At 41.0% G+C, this 19,259-nt stretch overlaps 1 protein-coding gene and 1 pseudogene across 2 annotated transcripts in view; one reads left to right on the top strand and one right to left on the bottom strand.

The window, feature by feature from the left end:
- Window positions 1–18,546, bottom strand: part of WRAP73 (WD repeat containing, antisense to TP73) — a 37,141-nt gene extending 18,595 nt beyond the window's left edge. The window contains exons 1-4 of one of the 2 annotated variants that reach the window (XM_020975466.2): window positions 18,427–18,546; window positions 16,377–16,621; window positions 12,009–12,161; window positions 11,137–11,253 (exon numbers count right to left, since the gene is read on the bottom strand). In XM_020975466.2, coding sequence (XP_020831125.1) covers window positions 11,137–11,253; window positions 12,009–12,161; window positions 16,377–16,445 — 339 coding nt within the window. In that variant the 5' untranslated portion in view covers window positions 16,446–16,621; window positions 18,427–18,546. Of the gene's footprint in view, window positions 1–11,136; window positions 11,254–12,008; window positions 12,162–16,242; window positions 16,319–16,376; window positions 16,622–18,426 lie in introns of both variants that reach the window. The other variant, XM_020975472.2, reaches the window with a different exon arrangement.
- On the top strand, window positions 1,223–4,403 carry LOC110203027 (protein Red-like; annotated as a pseudogene).
- Window positions 18,547–19,259: the final 713 nt, after the last annotated feature.

Here is a 19,259-nt window from a genome sequence, read left to right as displayed (position 1 = left end):
AGGCAGCTTTTCCCACTGCGCCCTACAATCTCATAAAAGTTTACAGTCATACCTAGCATTCTAAAATTCAAGCACAACCTAGACAGAGCATCTTAATTTTTACTCTGATTTTGTTTTTACCCTTAACAGGAATTCATCCTCGATAAGAATTTTCAAGATTCTCACAAGTGTTTGGAAATGCTTCTAACACCACATTTCCAGTAACTTTTTTTTTTTAGTTTTAGGTTCTAGCAAATACTGTGCCAGGTACATAACATAAAAAAGCCAACTCAGGGGCAGCTAAGTGGTGCAGTGGATAGAGCACCGGCCTTGGAGTCGAGGACCTGAGTTCAAGTCCAGCCTCAGACACTTGACACTTACTAGCTGTGTGACCTTGGGCAAGTCACTTAACCCCACTGCCTACCCCCCCCCCAAAAAAAAAAGCCATCTCAAAGAGCAATCTCAGGTTGGAAGAGCATCCAGCAAAGTTTCAAAAGACAAGTAGTCCAGAAAGCAGAAATATCATTTCAAATAGTAAATCTGAATACATCTGCACTGTAACTAAACAAAGTCCCAGGAAGAAGAATATACTCTGAATGACCACTTCCCATCAGCTCAAAGTGACTTCTAGAAATGTTGTAGGAATCAGGAAGAATGTGTAAAATATCAGTGGGATGGAAAGAGGTGAGAAATTATTACTGCATATTTGAGTCTAGCAAATACCACATCAAGAATTGCAACCGAAGGACCCCTGGGGTATTGAAAACCAAATATGATCTCAAAGAGCCTGGAACCACTAGATGCTCTTGTCATTTTCTGAGTCTGGGGTTTAAAAAGAAACAAGTTAATTAACTTTCCCCACTTCTTCCCTACCTTCTGCCTAAGAAATAGTATGCCTGACTTACCAATTTGCGGAGTGTTTGGGATACTTCTGGAAACACTTATCCATAGGCACAGAATGCAGAAATCATAAAGGAGGCCAAGTCAGCTGCAAACAGGCATCTCCACAGTGCTCCAAGGTCACAGACAGAACTATAGGAGCAGGACATGACCATCTGCCCTATTATTCAATCAAAAACAAATACTTGACGCTCCATGGCAACAGCAGCAACAGAAGACGTGTGTGCACTTTAGGTCTCCTGTGAACTTTAGTACTCCTATGTGAAGCAAACAGAGACTTCCACTGTGACACTTTGCACATTTTAGACAATGGTTGGCCACAAAATAAAAAACTATGATCCACATGACAGCTGAGAAAGTGACAAGTAAATAATGGAGTATGATGAGTGAGCCTTAGAATAAAACTTAGGAAAAGGCACTAGAAAACTCATACTATCCTGAATAGTGATTTTGCTCCTCACCCTAGAGAAGAAAAATGTACAAACCACAAAAAAATAGTCAGTAGAGTCCACAACAGAAAGAGTATTTCAAGAGTACACACACACACACACACACACACACACACACACACACACTCTCTCTCTCTCTCTCTCTCTCTCTCTCTCTCTCTCTCTCTCTCCTATTCCTTTTGGTGTGCCCCCATCAATCCTTTTCATCTTATATTAAAAAAAAAACCTAAAGAGCTGTCCATGACATATCTACGGTGACAGCGTCTATATTTGAAGAAACAAAATACTCTTACCTAGCCACTGCCTGAAATACTCTTCAGTTACATCTTCTGGGACCTAATGATTTCAAGGACTCAATTTAACTGACAAATTTAGTACTCCCTCACCATCTTTGGCTCCAGGGAAAACTATATGAAATATCAGAGAATTCTAATGACAGAAAACACAAGAATGGCATCCAGGGAAACTGAATTTGAAGTTCTAGGATACGAAAGTGTTTTCTAGTTCTATGTTTTTACAAAGCTGCCTGTCTAGTTCATCTACAGAAACTAAATGGGTCCAAATATAGGCTATACCAAATGAGATCTCCTTAAAAGGAAACATGTACACACAGACACCCTGAAAACATAATTCCACAAAATCAACATACAAAAATAGACAGACATAGATTTGCCCTTCCCCAGAAGGTTCAAGCTGAGATTGCCAACAAAGAAAAAGAAGAGAAGGTGATGGAGAAACCTCAGAAGGAAACGAAGAATGAAGGTCCTGAGAATAAAACTGAATTTAAGATGCATTTGGGTCGCAGCATTCACCACGTGCTCTTCAAGAACCAAGTTTATGAACGAAATGAGCTGTTTCTGCCAGGCTGCGTGACCCACATGGAAGATCTGGAGGATGAGCAGGCAGACACGGATATCCCCACTACACTTATCTGGAGCCAAGCCGATTGTTCCGGTACGGAGGCCCAGACCACACTGACCATGAATGACATCATCCTCAGCAAGCTGGCACTGATCCTTTTCTACCTGGCAGGGCACCCAGAATGAGAAGCTACAGAAAAAGAGCAAAAGAAAACTGGATGAGAAGAAGCCTCTAGGGGCTGACTTACCTTTTTGAAGACACTGGAGATTATGTACCGCCAACAACTAAGGTTCCAAGGAAAAAGACTGGAAGCACTATCATGAACCAGAGGGAGATCACGAATGAGGCTGAGAATGGGAAAGAGACAGAGAGCAGAGAAGCAGCAACACGGCTATTTGGAGAAGCCCAAAGTGCATGACGAGCCCCTCGACACTGACAAAGGTTCTGGATCTGCCAACGACTTGATAAAGTCCATCAATGAAAAGTCTGCCGATTCTGCTGGTGGGAAGGCGGCAAATCCTAAAGAAGCCACAAGATAAGAAGCAGCTGGGAGATTTCCTTTACACGCCCACCAGCTACGCAGAGTGGTATCCAGTCACGAGGGATGGCATGGTTGTAGACAGTGATAAGGAGGTGGACCAGGGTAACAAGAAGGGACCACTGGGTCGACGGGACTTTGACACCCAGGAAGAGTATAGCAAGCGTATGAGCAACAGAGAGGCTTTGCCTAACACTACATTCCAGTATGGCATCAAGATGGCAGCAGGTCGGAAAATCAGATGCTTCAAAGAAGCAAATGACAAGGCAGAGCTTGACCAAGAATGGGAAAAGATCAGTGCAATTACTGAGAAAAGAAAGAAGATGGAGACTGATGGGGCTGAGGTCAAAAATATCAGTCCAGCACTCCAATTCCTGGAAGATTACTTATCTGGATATTTTTCTACTTTCTTTCTCTCCCCTTGCACTTTCCTTAGAGAGGCTACAGTGTTCACGTGTATATATTATGAAATTGCATTGTTCTATTAAAATCCATGATAACAAAAAAATAGAGTGACATTGTAAGTTTTTTAAAAATTTTATTTCCATTCAAATAAAGACATTTTATTTACTTCTTATCATTAATTAGGGCTTTCATTACTTCTGCTTAAGATCATAAACTCAGAGCTCTGAGGGAGCTCAGAGCTCATTTAATATCCTTATTACCATATGTGGCCTGAGCAGGGCAGAGTTCAGAGGGACCAGCACTTCCTCATCCTTTAAGAGCTATATTCTTCTTGCAGCTCAGAAAGCATTAGCCTTTGGGGCTGTCCCTTTACACTGCCCACTTGAGTTTGCAGTCCACTAACACCCCCAAATCTTTTTTAGGATAAACTGCTATTTAGCCATACATTTCTCACTATTACATTTCATTTCATTAATTAATTCCAATATTCCAGCCTGTTGAGATTTGGGATCCTGACTGTCACCCAGTGTTATTCTATTCCTAATTCTGTCAGCTGCAAATCTGATTAGCAGACCATCTGTGCCTTTTCTTACATCACAGATAAAAATGTATTTAAACAGTACAGAACCCAGAACAAATCCCTGAAGCCCTCTACCAGAGACTTCCTTCAAAACTGACTCTGAACCATTAATGATTACTTTCAGTTCAATATTTCAACCAGCTCCAAATCCACATATCACAGGAGGTACTATTATTATCCTGATTTTATAGATGAAAAACAGATCCTGAGAAGGAAAGTCACCACCATAACACACCACAGATGTTTTGGTCTGGATGGGACAAAATGACCTGTGAGATCCCGTGATTCTACATGGCGAGCTTGCTAAAGACAGTTCACATGCAACACACGCTATCTACAGCCGTTAGTTGTTCTCCAGGCCATGTTTCTGACCCACAACCAAGTGTTAGTAGAATGCAAGATTGAAGGGTCACCCAATCTAAGGAACCAGGATGATCGCGACAAGTTCTCAGGACAAGTCGCCTTCAAAATCTCAATGATCCATGAGTGTGAGCAGAACATCTTCGCTGTATCTTCTGGACCTGCCATTCTAGGATTTGAAACCACCTTGTAGAAATTTGGGGTGGCGCATGACATCGGGGGTAGCATACTAATGTGCTTCCAGATCATAACGTGTAACGTCCTCGAAGTCACCGCTTTGCTCTACCGGACCAGTGTGCAGCCACTGACATGTCGTATCAGGGACCTGTAAATAGCTGATTCAAAATATGTAATAACGGCAGTCTTGTCTTGTTCTAATGGAGTTTCATCTCCAAGCGTCTACAAAGCTTAATGTGCTATACTATGTAAATATTTTATTGATTTCACTCTGGTTTAACTGTCATTATCTCAATGCCAACACCCCTTTAGGGATCAAATGATAAAAAGGCACCTAACCAACCTAAAGTGATTTATAACTCTGAAAGAACCGTGATGTGTGGAGACACCCTAATTTCTGTGTGTGAGGAGGAAGATAAATACAAGTGGATTTTAAAAGTAGAAAAAAAAAACCAGGGTGTGTGCATCATTTACCTAAATAGCATCTCCAATGCCTAGTACAGGGCCTTTCACAAAATAAACTCAACAAACACCTGTTAGGCAGAACCTGACTTTCAGGTTAAGGCTGCAAGAAGCTCATTTTGTTCAAAGATTTAGTGATTTTATCAATCTTGGCATTTCTGACAGAGATTACAATCTTCCTACAATTGAGGGTGTCATCTTTGAGAGATGCTATGGACAAAAACTTCATCATCTTGTGGCCAACTGGGTAAAGAGCCTCTGCACACTTAGCCAGGCTGGTCCTTGGATAACAGACGTGCAGTTAACCGTCACAGCAAAACAAAACCTTTCTGGCTCGGCAGGACCTATGATTCCATGACCTATCAAAGACTATACTCCATAAGTTTATCTAATGTGTTTACCTGATGCAAATCCTTCTTTCAAGTGCTTACGGATAGTTTCATTGCTCTTTCCTACAGGATAATGAATCTTATTTAGTTAGTCTATCAAAGGAGAAGGGAATAACCAACAGTTTGGAACACAGAGTGGGCCTGGCGCATACAGCACTGGACTTGGAGTCAGGGAAACCTGAGTTCAAATATGGCCTAGGCACTTACTAACTGTGTGACCTTGTGCAAGTCACTTCACCTCTATCTGCCTCATGTCCTCATCTGTAAAATGGGGATAATCACAGCACTTACCTCCTACAGTAGTTGTGAGAATAAAATGAGATACTATTTGCAAAGAGCTTTGCAAAACTTAAAGTAATATGTAAATACTAGCTATCGTGGTTGTTATTTTCTGTTCCCATTAAGCCAAATCAAAAATTTTCATAACAAATTCATTTCAACTAATATTTAATAAGATAAATTCAATTAGTTATCTTGAAAATATTAAGTAAAATATGACTGATTCTTAGATTATCTGCTCTTTTACATTTCTCCAGAAAACTATTTATCAGAAAAAACAATTGATCACTATTTATGAATCTGCCTTAAGCTTCATCTATCACTTGCCATGAGAAAAACGTTTAAATAACTTTTTTTTCCTTAGAGAAAGAGTAGCTGGGGTGAAGGAAAGGGGAGAGATGGCAGAGTATAACATTTCAAGAATTTTAGATGTGAATGCTTTCTCTCTGAAAAAATACCATATCCTTTCCCCCCCCAAATTTTCATAGTTAAGATTAACTGCATTATGGCCAAGATACCAATACTAATTTAATAATATATGCTACCATCACAACTATTTAGAAATCCTTTATTACATGTGCCATTGAATTAAGTAGATTTGTCAAAGGCAAAACACAAAGAAAACAGGCTCAGAAAAGTTTTCAGCTGTTGTTTTGGAGTGGAAAAACAAACCAAAAGCAGAAACATTTTTAAGATAGTCTAAAAAACAGCTGAGAAATAAAAAGTATTTCAATGGTAATGTGATAAAAGAGTCTCTACCATCGGGTGAAAGGACATCATCGCTAAGTTTGACTGCTAAGAGCAGGTGTGAGACTGGTGATTTTCATTAAATAAAATATAAACAACCTTCAGCTCAACTGACTGTCCCAGACTTGACTGGGTCACAAAGCCCTTTCTTTACATAGCCAGGTTCGTCAGCACAGGACTTCAAAAGCTTACTCAAGCACACATTGCTCAAGAAGATGTATGTTTCAAACAATAAATTAATGTGAGCACTCATTCTAAATTGTCACCAATATACATTTTTATTCATAAGATACAACAGGCTAAGGAGAATATGTTTTAGTTTAGTTTTAAATATTCACAGACTAGGGAGAAAAACTAGTTTGCAAATCAATCATGTTTTTCACTTAATGGCATCAAAAAGCAATCAACTTTCTATAAAACACAGAAGAATGAAGTGTTCATTTTAATACAGGAGGTTACTCTTTTCTCCACACTTTTTCAAAAGAACAAGACTCCTCCAATATAATTTGTGAGAAACCATGAAGAACTATCCTTAAGTTGGAAAACAATCTAACAGTTTCATAATTTATGCTATCCTAATTTCTACATATATTTAGTGACATAAAATTTTCAATTTATAAGACACCTAGTCAAAGTAATACAAAACTATCCCTCTTTTAAAAAAACAGTAATTTTCCAATTAATGTAAAACTTTATTAACTCAGATTACGAATTCAAAAAGTGAGATCATCAAGGCCTGAGCTAAGCTGAGACTTTGTTCTCTACTACATCTGAGTCCAATGTGGAATACTTTTTGAAAGATGCTAGTGAGAAGTTTAACCTGCTTTAGTGGGTTGTCAGTAAGGATCTTAGCACATTATCTAATACAAACTATTGCTGGTCAGCCGTTTCAGTCACACCCAACTCTCCATAGCCCCGTGACTAGTTTGCTGCCAAGATGTACTTGTTCAGTCCTGCCTGACTCTGTGATCCCTCTTTGGGGTTTTCTCGGCAAAGATCCTGTAGTGGATTTGTCTTTTCCTTCTCCTGCTCATTTTACAGATGAGGAAACTGAGGCAACCAGGGTGAAGTGACTTGTCCAGGGTCCCACAGCTTGTTGTTCATCCTCTTTTCTAGAAGAGGACCAGTGATAAGTGTCTGAGGCCGGATTTGAACTCCCTGAAGATGAGTCTTCCTGATTCCTGGCTCAGTGCTCTGCCCACTGTACCACCTAACTGGCCCATCTGATACAAAAAGATGCTACCAATTATAAGCTTCACTTACTCAACCATGTGGGCCTTTCAAAATTCCTGTTTTGAAGCAATTTGCTAGCTGTTAGTTCCACTTGCCATGAACATTGATAATAATAAAAATTCACTTTGAACATATGCCCTAGCTGAATTTTTCAGTAATAAGTGACAAAAATGTCTTTAACTGGGGAGGTTTTTATATGGTTTTAACTAAAACATATCAAGTGAGGAAATCTTGTAGCAATAAATATCACATGTGAGTGAAAAAAGATGCCACTCTTCTACCTAGGTTATTATTACAACTAAGAAGAAAAGCAGTTTTTAGAAATGTTAAGAGAGGCTCTGAGTGAATTCTCCTCAGAATAGAGGCCTTCCACAATCTGGGCCCAGGCTTAGCTTTCCAGGTTCTTCTCTGTTCCCCAAAATGACAAGAAGACATGACAATCAGCATTTCTATGGCTCACTATGGTTTTACAAAGTGCTTTAGAAGAATTATCTCACAACAACTGTGTGAGGTAGGTGCTGTTATTATCTTCAGTTTAGAGATGAGGAAACTGAGTTAAGTCACTTGCTTAGGGTCACTAATAAGTGTCTGAGGCTAAATCTGAACTCAGGTCTTCTTGGTTCCCAGACCACCTTTCACTTCCACTATATCAGCGAGCTGTCCCGTTCCCTCTGCTCCCCTCCCCACTTCTGCTGGTCTACTGATGGTCCACAACTAAGTCTTGAAGCCACAAGACTTATCTTCATGCCCCTCCCCTCCCCAGACTGATCTGTCTGGCCCTTTCTTTTCTCCTTATCTACATTCCACTCATCCTTCAAGGTTCAGCTCAACTTCCACTTTTTGAGTGAACCCACACAAAATTGGAGGGAGTGAACCTTTCCCTAGTGGCCCCCAAACCAGATATCTCTCCCTCCTCTGAACACCACAACCTTTCTCCTACTGACGTTGCCCCTGATCATTTATTATTCCGTATTTTGGATAAACTTTCCTCACATCCGAAGCTTCTCTCTTCAACCAGACTCTAAACTCCTCAAGGGCAGCCTATTCTCACCCTTTCCTTTGCATCTTCCAACACACCTAAGATGACAAACATACCTGATGCTCCCTAGATGGTGGCTGATTGATTGAATTCTAGTTACCAGTTCTCACTGGCTACGAAGGGTCGAAGCTAGTTGCTAGACTGGTTGCTCTTAGCTTGCAACAGCACCCCAGTTCTCCCTTTCACCAGGAGGTGTCTGTTGTATGGGGCTCATGCATGCTCCAAGCTCCTATTTTGTTTCAAGATTCCAACAATTCCTACTGAGTCACTAGGTGGCACCACAGCACACAGACCTCTTGGCCTGGGGTCAAGAAAACTCCTCATACTGACTTCAAATTTGGCCTTATTTATGTGACCCTGGGCAACTCACTGTACCCTGTTTGCCTCAGTTTCCTCATCTGTAAAATGAGATGGAGAAGGAAATGGCCAACCACTCCCGTATCTTTGCCAAGAAAACCCCAAATGGGGTCACAAGGAGTTGGACACAACTGAAATGGATAAACAGCAACAAAACAATTCTTACTGGTAACAAACTAAATTAACATTAAAACCAGAGAGTTCATCACTCCACAAAATACAAATGCCTAATGCTATATATAGGCTAGCCTGCTGCTAAGACGTACTTGTTCAGTCGTGTCTGACTCTGTGATCCCTTTTTGGGGTTTTCTTGGCAGAGATACTGGAGTGGTTTGCCATTTCCTTCTCCAGCTCATTTTACAGATGAAGAAACTGAGGCAAACAGGGTAAAATGACTTGCCAAAGGTCATACAGCTGGGAAGTATCTGAGGCTAGATTTGAACTCAGGTCTTCCTGACTCCAGGCCCAGTGCTCTATGCACTGAGCCATCAACTGCCTTGCTGCATATACTACTCATTGTTTAAAACCACCAATAAAGGTGAGGCTGAAATAAACTAACGCTCTCAGCACAAATCAGTTCATTTTGTGCTTACTGCACTTTAATTGCTATGGGTGCAACACAGGGAATACTCAATATAAACAAAGTGTTAGCATTTGGTTTCCTTAGAGTTTAAACTGTTAAACATGAAGATGAATCACATTCTCTGGTTTTTGTTTATTCTGGTCCTGGAAATAAGAATACCAAGGCTAAACCAATAGCAGATACCTATTTGAGCCTAAAAAATGACAAGCATGAACACTGCCAGCTGGGGTTACAGGAAAAACACAAACAACAGATCTGTAAAGTGTGGGCAGAAAGGCTCTTTAACCCCTCCCTCCACATGATCCCTGATCTTGACAAGCATCCCCCTTCAATCCCACCTCCAACATTCTCCAGTAATCTGCTCTAGTTGGCTTTGGATTCGGAGCCCTATAGCAAGTCAAACACACACTTGCAGGACCCCAGCAGCTGTCTGAAACAAGTTAATTTAGCAACCTGTTTACAGCTGGAGAGAAAACCGATCCCAACACAGATGCCAAGTTGGCAAAAGCTTACTGAAATCCTGCAGGGTCATTCTGAGTTCCAATGGTTAGCAATAAATACTCACCACCCCCACGTGCACGTGCTGCTACAATCCCAAGCAGAGGATGCAGCCGTTCACAGTTGGGGTTACTTAGGCTCAGACATCGCTCTATCTTCAGGGAATTTAAGCTTAACAACTGGCCTGTACCCCCACCCCATGGAGAGCAGACGTTACTGAAAGGGTTTATGCACTCCCCACCTCATAAGGAAAAGGAAGTGCTGATGGGAAGGAAGAAAATGAAGAGCTCATTCACCTGATACCCAAATACCTCACATATGATGAATTCCACAGTTTGGAACCTTTTGTGGAATGTGTTTATGCCACACAAAACTGCTTCCACGAGACTCCAACTATTAGTAACGGCCTGCGTTGACTCCCTGCGGTACATATACAAGCTTCAAGGTTCATTACAAGGTATTTTTGCAGATAGGGTTATTTGATCTGGTCAAATTAAAGCTCCAGAGGTGTAATTCCAAAGCACAAATCACAAAGGCACATTACCCTCAGATACACATCAAGAGGGACTGGACTCACAGCAAGCCCTCCAAGGACATTCCAAGTTCAATCAACTGAACTGAAAAACTTCCTTAATTTGCCTGAATGTTTTGGTCACTTGGTTGGTGTTGGTTACAATTAATCACTTTACAACGAGAAGCTTATGTAAAAATATTCAGATGGCAATATTCCAATAATCGTTTCCTGGAATATAAGGCTGAGCTAATGGAATTCACAGTGCCAATATATTTAAAAACTCATCAAGCCTTACCAAAGAAGTAGGCTAGAACTGAAAAGTGCTCAAGCTGAGAAATTTTAGAAAACTGCACACCAAAAAAATCATTAGCTTAAGCTGCTTAACACTGGCCAAATTCATTTAACATAACTATTCAAATGATGCTGGTGCCTTTATCCTTACTCAGCATTATCAATGCATGGTAAGTCATATGTTACTGAGGTACTCAGTGATCACCTCAAGGTGTCGAAGGAAATCTATGTAACAAATGCTGTACTCTGTTCTTGAATTAAGCAGCAATTACTGCCAATCTGTTTCTTTGAAAACAAAAATATCTGGTATAGCAATGTTTCTTGATCCAGCAAAAAGAATCAGGTGATCAACTTAGATTTAGATCTATAGAACAATTCAGAAAATATAAATTTCATTCAGGATAACATGGCTTTAAAACTCTCAATCTATTTTAGGAGCAAGCGGATAGACAGTAACATTTGATACAGGAAGAATATTCATGACTTCATGCTTACATGAAATTCAGTTGTGTTGAGAATGTGACGCCCATCTGGACTCCAACATGAAGCCACCAGTCCGGCTGAGCCTTCGTCTATCTTACAGTGCCATTCAGGCTGTTCTAAGGACCAGACCTCCATTCATTCAAGAGAGACAGAGAAGGAAAAACTGATCAGTCTATCAAAACTCATCTCCTCAAAAAACCAAAAAATAGAAAAAGGAAGAAGCGATCATCAAAAAAGCACAAATCACAAAATTCAGGAAACCTGTAAACATCCGGCATCATGAAGGACTGGCGCTGGATTCCACTACAAAAGTAAGCCATAACTCTTGATGATTACATCTACTTTATTTAACATTTAATGAGTGGAAGGCATCCTTAATGTTTCATTCACCAAAAACTTCAAGTTACTAACAAAGTGGCTGCATATGAGATTTTTCAAAACTATATACCACCCAAATTGCTAACTAATGATTTATAAATATTTCTAATTCTTAACCTGATTTCACCTACATAAGGAATATTTGTTTTCTGTTTGTATTTATTTATATTATATACACACACCTAAACGTGCTTGCATATGTACATATACATACGCATGTGTGTGTGTGTATATATATATATATATGTGTATATATATATATATATTATATATATATATATATATATATATATATATATATATATATATATGTATATGTAAATTCTCTCCCAGCTTTGGAAAAAATCAAGAGTTGTTATATGAGCCCTAAAATATAGACTTTAATTCCAATCGTTCTGCCAAATTTATTCTGGCATAGACCTGAACAACACAGTTTTTCCAAACTAAATGACTGGGAGTTTCAAAATCCCAGTGGAGCACATGGGCTCGGATAAAATTGAACTTACCTGTACCAGCCCTCGTTTGTACATAGCACACAGTATGAAGAGGGAGTCTGCTGACCACTCCAGGTGATGGATCTGGTCCAGGCATGTGTACAGCTGAAAGATTTGGAGAGTGCTCACATCTCGAACCACTAAACGGTACTGGACACATGAAGCCTAAATGTGAAAAAGGTTAAGCTTTATAAACCACATACCAAAGTAATAAATGTCTTAAAAGGCCAAGATTTTTGTAAAGGGTAAATCGGTCTCCTTCTGAACTATTAATAAGTCTTACACATATTTTACGTCTATGAGTTTTTGCTTATTTTGAGCTATGCAATCCATTGTAAAGATAAAAATGTTTGAACCAAAGAAAAAGGGGGGAAAGGGAGGCAGGGGGAGGGAAATAACTTCTGCAAACCAGATTTGAAAATTCCTTTGCAGGGGCTGCTAAGTGGCACAGTGGATAGAGCTCTGGCCTTGGAGTCACGAGGACCTGAGTTCAAATTTGGCCTCAGACACAACACTTACTAGCTGTTCGACCCTGGACAAGTCACTTAACCCCAATCACCTCACCAAAAAGCAAAACAAAAGAAAAGAAAATTCCTTTAGAGGATAGCAATTCCCCCCCCCCAAAATGTCTTTAACAACTGTAAATATATGATCTTGTACTTCTCTCCCAAGTATATTCTAAGGGCTAGACTTGCCATATACAAGAAATAGAGCGGTGCATTAGATTAAACAATGAACCAGAAAGGAGAGACCACTCCTGGTCCTACACTGTTTGTCTTTGAGACGATTTAAAAATAACAACAGGAACCTACCTCACAAGGCTGTTAAAAGGAATACCTAATAACAATGACTAAAACTATTACTAAGTGCCAGGAGAGTACTGTAGATACTCGATTAATATTTGTATAATTTAAAATTGTGAATAGAATATGCAGATACTCACACATTTACCTTAAACAATATCTAATACAAAATTAGCAGTTATGTTTAGTGATCAGTATTCTTTTATTAAACAAATATCTACTGTTTTTATTTCCATAAATATTTATAAAGGCTATGTCTACAGGCAAAAAATAATTTCTTTCTGCCTCAGTTTACACATCTCAAACCAAATGGTTAACACTACCCTCCTAAAGACATGCTAAAAGAATGGAAGAGATATCTGTGAATCAGTCTGAGCCCCTCACTCAAAAGAAAGACATTAAGATGTCACATTTGATAAATAATTTAAATTAATTTGGGGGATCCTACTATTAAAAAGTAGTATGAGTTCACAATAACACAAAAATATAGTTTTAGTTGTCTCACATACATAACACTGACAGTCTTTTGACCTATCTAGAAATGTGCAATGAAAGCCCCCTTGGAGGAGTTGGTAAGGGTGCTGGATTTCGAAGCAGACTTGAATTCTAGTCCCATGTCTAATGCTAGCTGTGTGCCCAGGAACAAGTTACAGGTTCCTCTTTGCTTCAGGCAACTCTCAAATTATAAGTTATAGTGGAATTGCAATATGTCTAGGGTGGAGGGAGTTTCCATACCTGAAGTCTCCAAACCAATAAAATTACAAAGTCCTTTAAGTAAGAATGTGAAAATTTTTCATTCGTGTTCTTAACAGCATCTCTAGTACATTAGAACCCCATTATTCACGTTCAATGAAAACGGAAGCTATTCATTCAATATTTATTGAATACCTATATCTGTGCCATATCGACTCACTTATAATAAATTTAGATATTTTCTGCAAATGACTCAGAGTCAACATACTGACTTGGCCTGTCTCCAGTTATACATTAGGAAGCAATTAGAATGTATTTTTGTTATTTTTCAAACATCAAAGTAAAATGTATATTTTGTTCATAGTACAAATAAAAACATGAGAATGATAATAAAGAGGTAATGAATACAGGTGGATTTATGTTATATTTTTTCAGAGTAGAAGACTCCATTGTGGTTAAGAATGGAAATTAAAATGTGAAATTTTAACTTTAGGATAAATATACCTCAACTCAAACTATTTTTCATAAAACTGAATTTCAAAGTTACCTAAGTTTATACTACATAGCCTGAACTAAATGTCAAAAATACTATGTAACTATTAATGGTTTAGTTGAAAGATCGGAATTTGAGAGTAGTTGCATTATTGACTTACTCTAAATAAATTTGCAACTTTAAGAGCATTTGTTAAAAATAATGCCACTAAGATTTTTTTCAAAACTTATTATACGTAAGGTCAGTAACAATTTAGGGCAAGGGTCAAGGCTGTTACTTTGTTTACTTATACTATATTGTCTCTGTAGCCCAGGAGAAAAGCCAGCTAATTACATGTGGACTACTGATAACGTTTTGTGTACGTATCTGCAAGACTCAGATTGCTCAGAGAAATCTATTCTAAAACATTTATGTTATATGAACCCAACCTTCTAAACAATGTGAGTATTCCATTAGAATCAGCTATATTTTAACTAAGCATCTTTTGGAAAACATGAGAAAACTACTGTTACTCATCCTTTCTTTATGATATGAGATCTTTTTATCAACACCTGAAAAAATATACATTATAAATTCAGCTTTCTCTAAGGCATCTCAAACTGGTAATATGCAACCATTTCATTCAGGCACTAAGTTGGGGCAGATGCTTCAAGAGTATCAAAGTATTAGATTAATCTGAAAGACAAGTATTCCATCTAATGTTTTAACTAAGCTTCAAAAACAATAATGACCAGTGCCAAAATTAGGCCAGCATCTGTTATCTCTCTTTACACACACTACGTACAAATGTCACAGTCGACACCAAATTGTAATCACTTGTTTATACTAACTGAATGGACACACCAATCTCATTCCCCAAACACAGGCAAACAGGAAACCCCTTAAGGGATAGTTCCTGAGACACTGTTTGACTAACACCTGAATGTGAAATTTTATGCAATTTTAGATCAAACAAAAAAAAGATAAAGATATAAATTCATTAAGTTACAGTTGCCAGAATCTAGGCTAGATAAAACATGTACAGTGAGGCCAAAGCTGTTGGGTTAGTACTAATGGCATTGCTATTTATTAGAATGACAGACACCCAATAAATTTCTGTGTGGAATTTATGAGTTAAGACAGGTGATGTCTCAATATTGGGTTGTTGTTTTTTTTCTATTACTCCAAAGATATTATACAATTATAATGGCATATATCCAAAGCTAAATTTTGTATCCAGGACAGAGCTTTGTAGTATAAGCACAAGATTTGCAATCCCTGGAATGAAAAGTTCAAATCCCAGTCATCCTAAAAACTATTCTTCCTCACCAGGATAAAATGTAAGCTATTTAAGTCATTTACTTCGAATGTTCTAGAGTATAGAAAGAAGGGATAAGGGAAAGTAAAGTGATGAAACGTTTGCATTTTAGCAAAAGTGAACAAAAAACCCTAGTTCTTGGCACTTCTTCATAGCAGAAGAACGAGACTCTATGGGCTTTGGTCACAGGCACAGTAAATTTGAATTCCACGACAATTGCTGGCCAACATCATTCCACTACATGGATGGATGACTTTTTAAAATTTTGCTTTAATACCAACAGCTTAAGTGTATTAGAAGAAGTGTTGAGTCAAGAAGTTTTTTCCTCCTGTCACAGGTCACACAAGGAACTAGGGGCCATCTGAATGGCAATGACCCAATTCTGTTATCAGAACAAGTGACCTAAGGTTATCTTTGTCCTACTCAACTCCTAGAGGACTGAGCATATTGGAGCCAGCACTTTGCAGAGCTTGTTTTTAACTTTCTAACATTTATTAGATAATATTCTATTATAATTATCTGCATTAGTGTTTTACCCTTATTAGACTGAGAGCTCAGTGAAGTAAGGCCCAGTCTCTAATACAAATTTTGCATCTCCTCCAGCATCTACCTCAGCGTTCTGTATTAAGTAGGCACTTAATCAACACACAAGTGTTTTGGTGTGAAAGAAAAAAAAAGCATGAGTCCTTAGGGATCACCTGACCCAAGAACACAGATTTAAAGTAAGCCCTTAGAAGTAATCTAGTCCAACCCCTCATTTTACACAGAAGGAAACTGAAGCTCAGGCAGGGGAAGTAACCTGTTCAAGGTCTCACAGACAGCAGTGGGCAGAACCAGGTCTGTACCCTAGGTCCTCTGATTCTGATCCAGCACTTTTCCTACTACACCAAGGTATACCTAACCAAACCCCCCCAACTTACAGAGGGGGAAAATGAAGCCAAGAGAAGTCGGCTGGCTTACCCAATGTCACACAAGAAGTCAGTGGCATTAAAACCCAGCCTTCCAGGCTTCTAGTTCAGGGTTCTTAACTACTCATCTGAAATTGAAGAACAAAGTGTGACCAGCAATGGCCTAAGTGACCACAGACAACTCACCAGGAATTTCCCATTGGGAGAGAATTTGCTGAGCTGATTTGAGAGCTTAAACACTTCAGAGAAATTCATAATGATTGATGCAAGTGCTGGAGCTGGCCAATAAATTAAGGCGCTAAAGGGCCCGAAAGACTCTGGAAGTCAAAGGCAACAATGCTTCTTCAGGCTGTAGCTGAGATAGAGCTGGCAACCCCGAGGAGGAACAGGACGTGCTTCAGCACCCAGTGGCTGAGGGGGCCTCATACAATCTGAAAAGGACAGGGCCAGGACTCAAACACAGAAGGACAGTGCCCCTGCTGACTTGCGAGGGGGGGCAGGGGGGAAGCAATCAGGTGGCTGACTGTCCCAGAGAGAAATCCTGAAGGGACCGATGGGCCCACACTGTAGAGCTTTGGGGTTTTGTCACACACAGGGAGACCTCTAGCTACAACAGGAGAAACACAGGGACATTCAGACAAAGTAATGAGGGGTTAAGGTGGAGGAGGCTGAAGTAGGGACAGAGAATGACACAGTGCCACCCACCAAGAGAGGGGGAGAAAGAACCACCTCTCCCTTATTCACAAAGATCTTACTACTTACAAAGAAAGCGTAGGATATAGGAAGCTCTGTAACTCTCACACATTTAACAGCCAGTCAGTCAACGACCATTTATTAAGCACCTACTACGTACCAGGCACTGTGCTAATCACCAGGGAGACAAAAACAAAAAGGCAAAAGATCATCCCTGCCCTCAAGAAGCTGACAGTCTACAGGGGGAGATAACCTGCAAACAATTATATACCAACAGGATACAGGCAGTATAAACTGGAGGTAATCTCAGAAGGCAGTAAGATGAAGGAACACTGGATAGGGCACACAGATATTGTCATAAAGAGCAGTCCTGGCTGAGGGGAATCCCAGACTGCTTCACTCTCTCAAGCAGACACAGACACTGCTGGGAGTTAATGCGGGAAAGACAGATAAATTGTCAGCCGTGGAGAGTTTAGGAGGATGGAGACCCAAACAATCTCTCATATGTGGAGACACAGCTAACGTGCCACAAGAGCCTGGAACCAGTGTAAGCTCCTTGTGGGCAGAGACTGTTTGTCCCTTTGTCTTCAGTGTCCCTATCCCTTAACCCAAAGCTTCACACATAGTGGCGTTGCAAGGTAGTTAATAGATGCTGAAAAAATGAGGAGGCCCCAGTAGTTTCTCTCCAACAAGAACAAAGATACCTTTATAGACAGGAAAGTCATTGGAGACAGGAGGGGGCACCAAGAACCTCACCCGGAAAAGGAACCTGGGAAGAGGGTGCAGGACAGTGTCTCATACAAACACACACAGATACAGACAGAAGCGGGAAGCGCCCACGCCACATGGCTCAGTCTGCCCCTGCCTCCCTGCCTTGTTTCTCTGCCCATCTCCTTTCCCTGTCTCTCTTTCTATCTCTCCCTGTCTCTTTTTTTTTGTCTCCTTATCGCTTCTCTCTCCTTTCTCTTCCTTATTGCTTTTTTCTCTTTTTTCTCTCTCTTATCTCTTCTTTTTCTCCTTTCTTTCCCTCTCTTCTGCCTCTCTCCACTTCTTTCTGTTTTCTCTTATCTTTCTTTCTTTCCCATTTTTTCCTGTCTCTCCCTCTGTCTCTTCTCTGTCTTTCCTCTTTTCTCTCCCCTCGTCTCTTTATCTTTTCTTTCTGTCTCTATCTCTTTCTCTCTTCTCCCATTTTTTCCCTCCATCTCTCTCCCTGTCCCTTTGTGTCCTTATCTCTTCTAGTTCTTCTCTCTCTCTCTCTCTCCCTTTCTCCCTCTTCTCTGTCTCCTTATCTCTTCTTTGTCTCTCCCTCTTTCTATTCGATTTCTCTCTCCTCATCCTTGTCTCCCTCTTTCTCTCTTCTGTCTCTCCCAGTCTCTGGCCCCTTCCTCTCTCTCTCTCTCTCTCCACCTGTCTCTGTCTCTCTCTGTCCCTCCCTCCCTCCCTCCGTCGGTCCGTCTGCCCCGGGTCCCGGGAGGGAGGACGAACGGCCGCGGCCTGCGGGGAGTGGCCCAGGCCGGGCCTCGGGGAGGACGGGAGCCCTCACCGGTCCCCGCGGCGCCGCCGCCTCCTCGTCCCCCTCCTCCTCGTCCTCCGCCGCCGCCGCCGCCGCCGCCGCCTCCTCCGTGACCCCCGGGCAGCCGCGCCTGCAGCTGAACCAACGACAACTGGCTGGCAGTGGGCCGGAAGTGGGGGAAGGCGGGAAATCGTCGTCAGCCTATCAGGGGGCCAAGGCGCCGAACGGCATTGTGGGGGTTGTAGTTTTCTACCGCCGGCTCGCCTCAGGCCTTCGGCTTAGCGAGGAAGGAAGGGGGAGGGGCGGGGCAGGGCGGGGCCAGGCTGGCCTGGTTGTCCCGAGGTGAGGGGAACAAAAAGGAGGAGAGGAGGAATGTGCGAGCCCACGGGCCAGCGGTCTGGGACTCGCCTCCCTGTCGCTCTCACCCACGCGCCCAGCCCCTCTCTGGGCTGATGAACGACTGAATGGCCACACATTTACGCAGCGCTTACTCCGTGCCAAGCGAGCACTTACGATACGGGAATACAAACACAGAAATGAAACCAGTCCCTGCCCTCGAGGAGTTTCCTTTTTAAAAGCAGGGTCACAGATTTAGAGCTGGAAGGTATCTTAGAGGCCGTGGAATCCGACTTCCGCCCCCACCCCTGTTTTGCAGATGAAGAAACTGAGGCCCAGAGGTGAAGTGACTTAAGTACAGAGGAAAGCAATCCCTGCCCTCAGGAGGCTTACATTCTAGTAGGTGGACCATAGATTTAGACGTGGAGGGGACCTTAGAGGCCATGAAAAAATCCCTGCCCGATTGGGGCACCGTAGTCCGACAGAATTTTGAGAGATGAAGAGTGGGACGCTAGCAGAGTACACTG

Source organism: Phascolarctos cinereus, unplaced genomic scaffold (genome assembly GCF_003287225.1).
Source record: "Phascolarctos cinereus isolate Bilbo 61053 unplaced genomic scaffold, phaCin_HiC Scaffold_726;HRSCAF=1367, whole genome shotgun sequence".
NCBI lineage: Eukaryota > Metazoa > Chordata > Mammalia > Diprotodontia > Phascolarctidae > Phascolarctos > Phascolarctos cinereus.
This window is presented reverse-complemented; position numbering and strand designations above follow the sequence as displayed.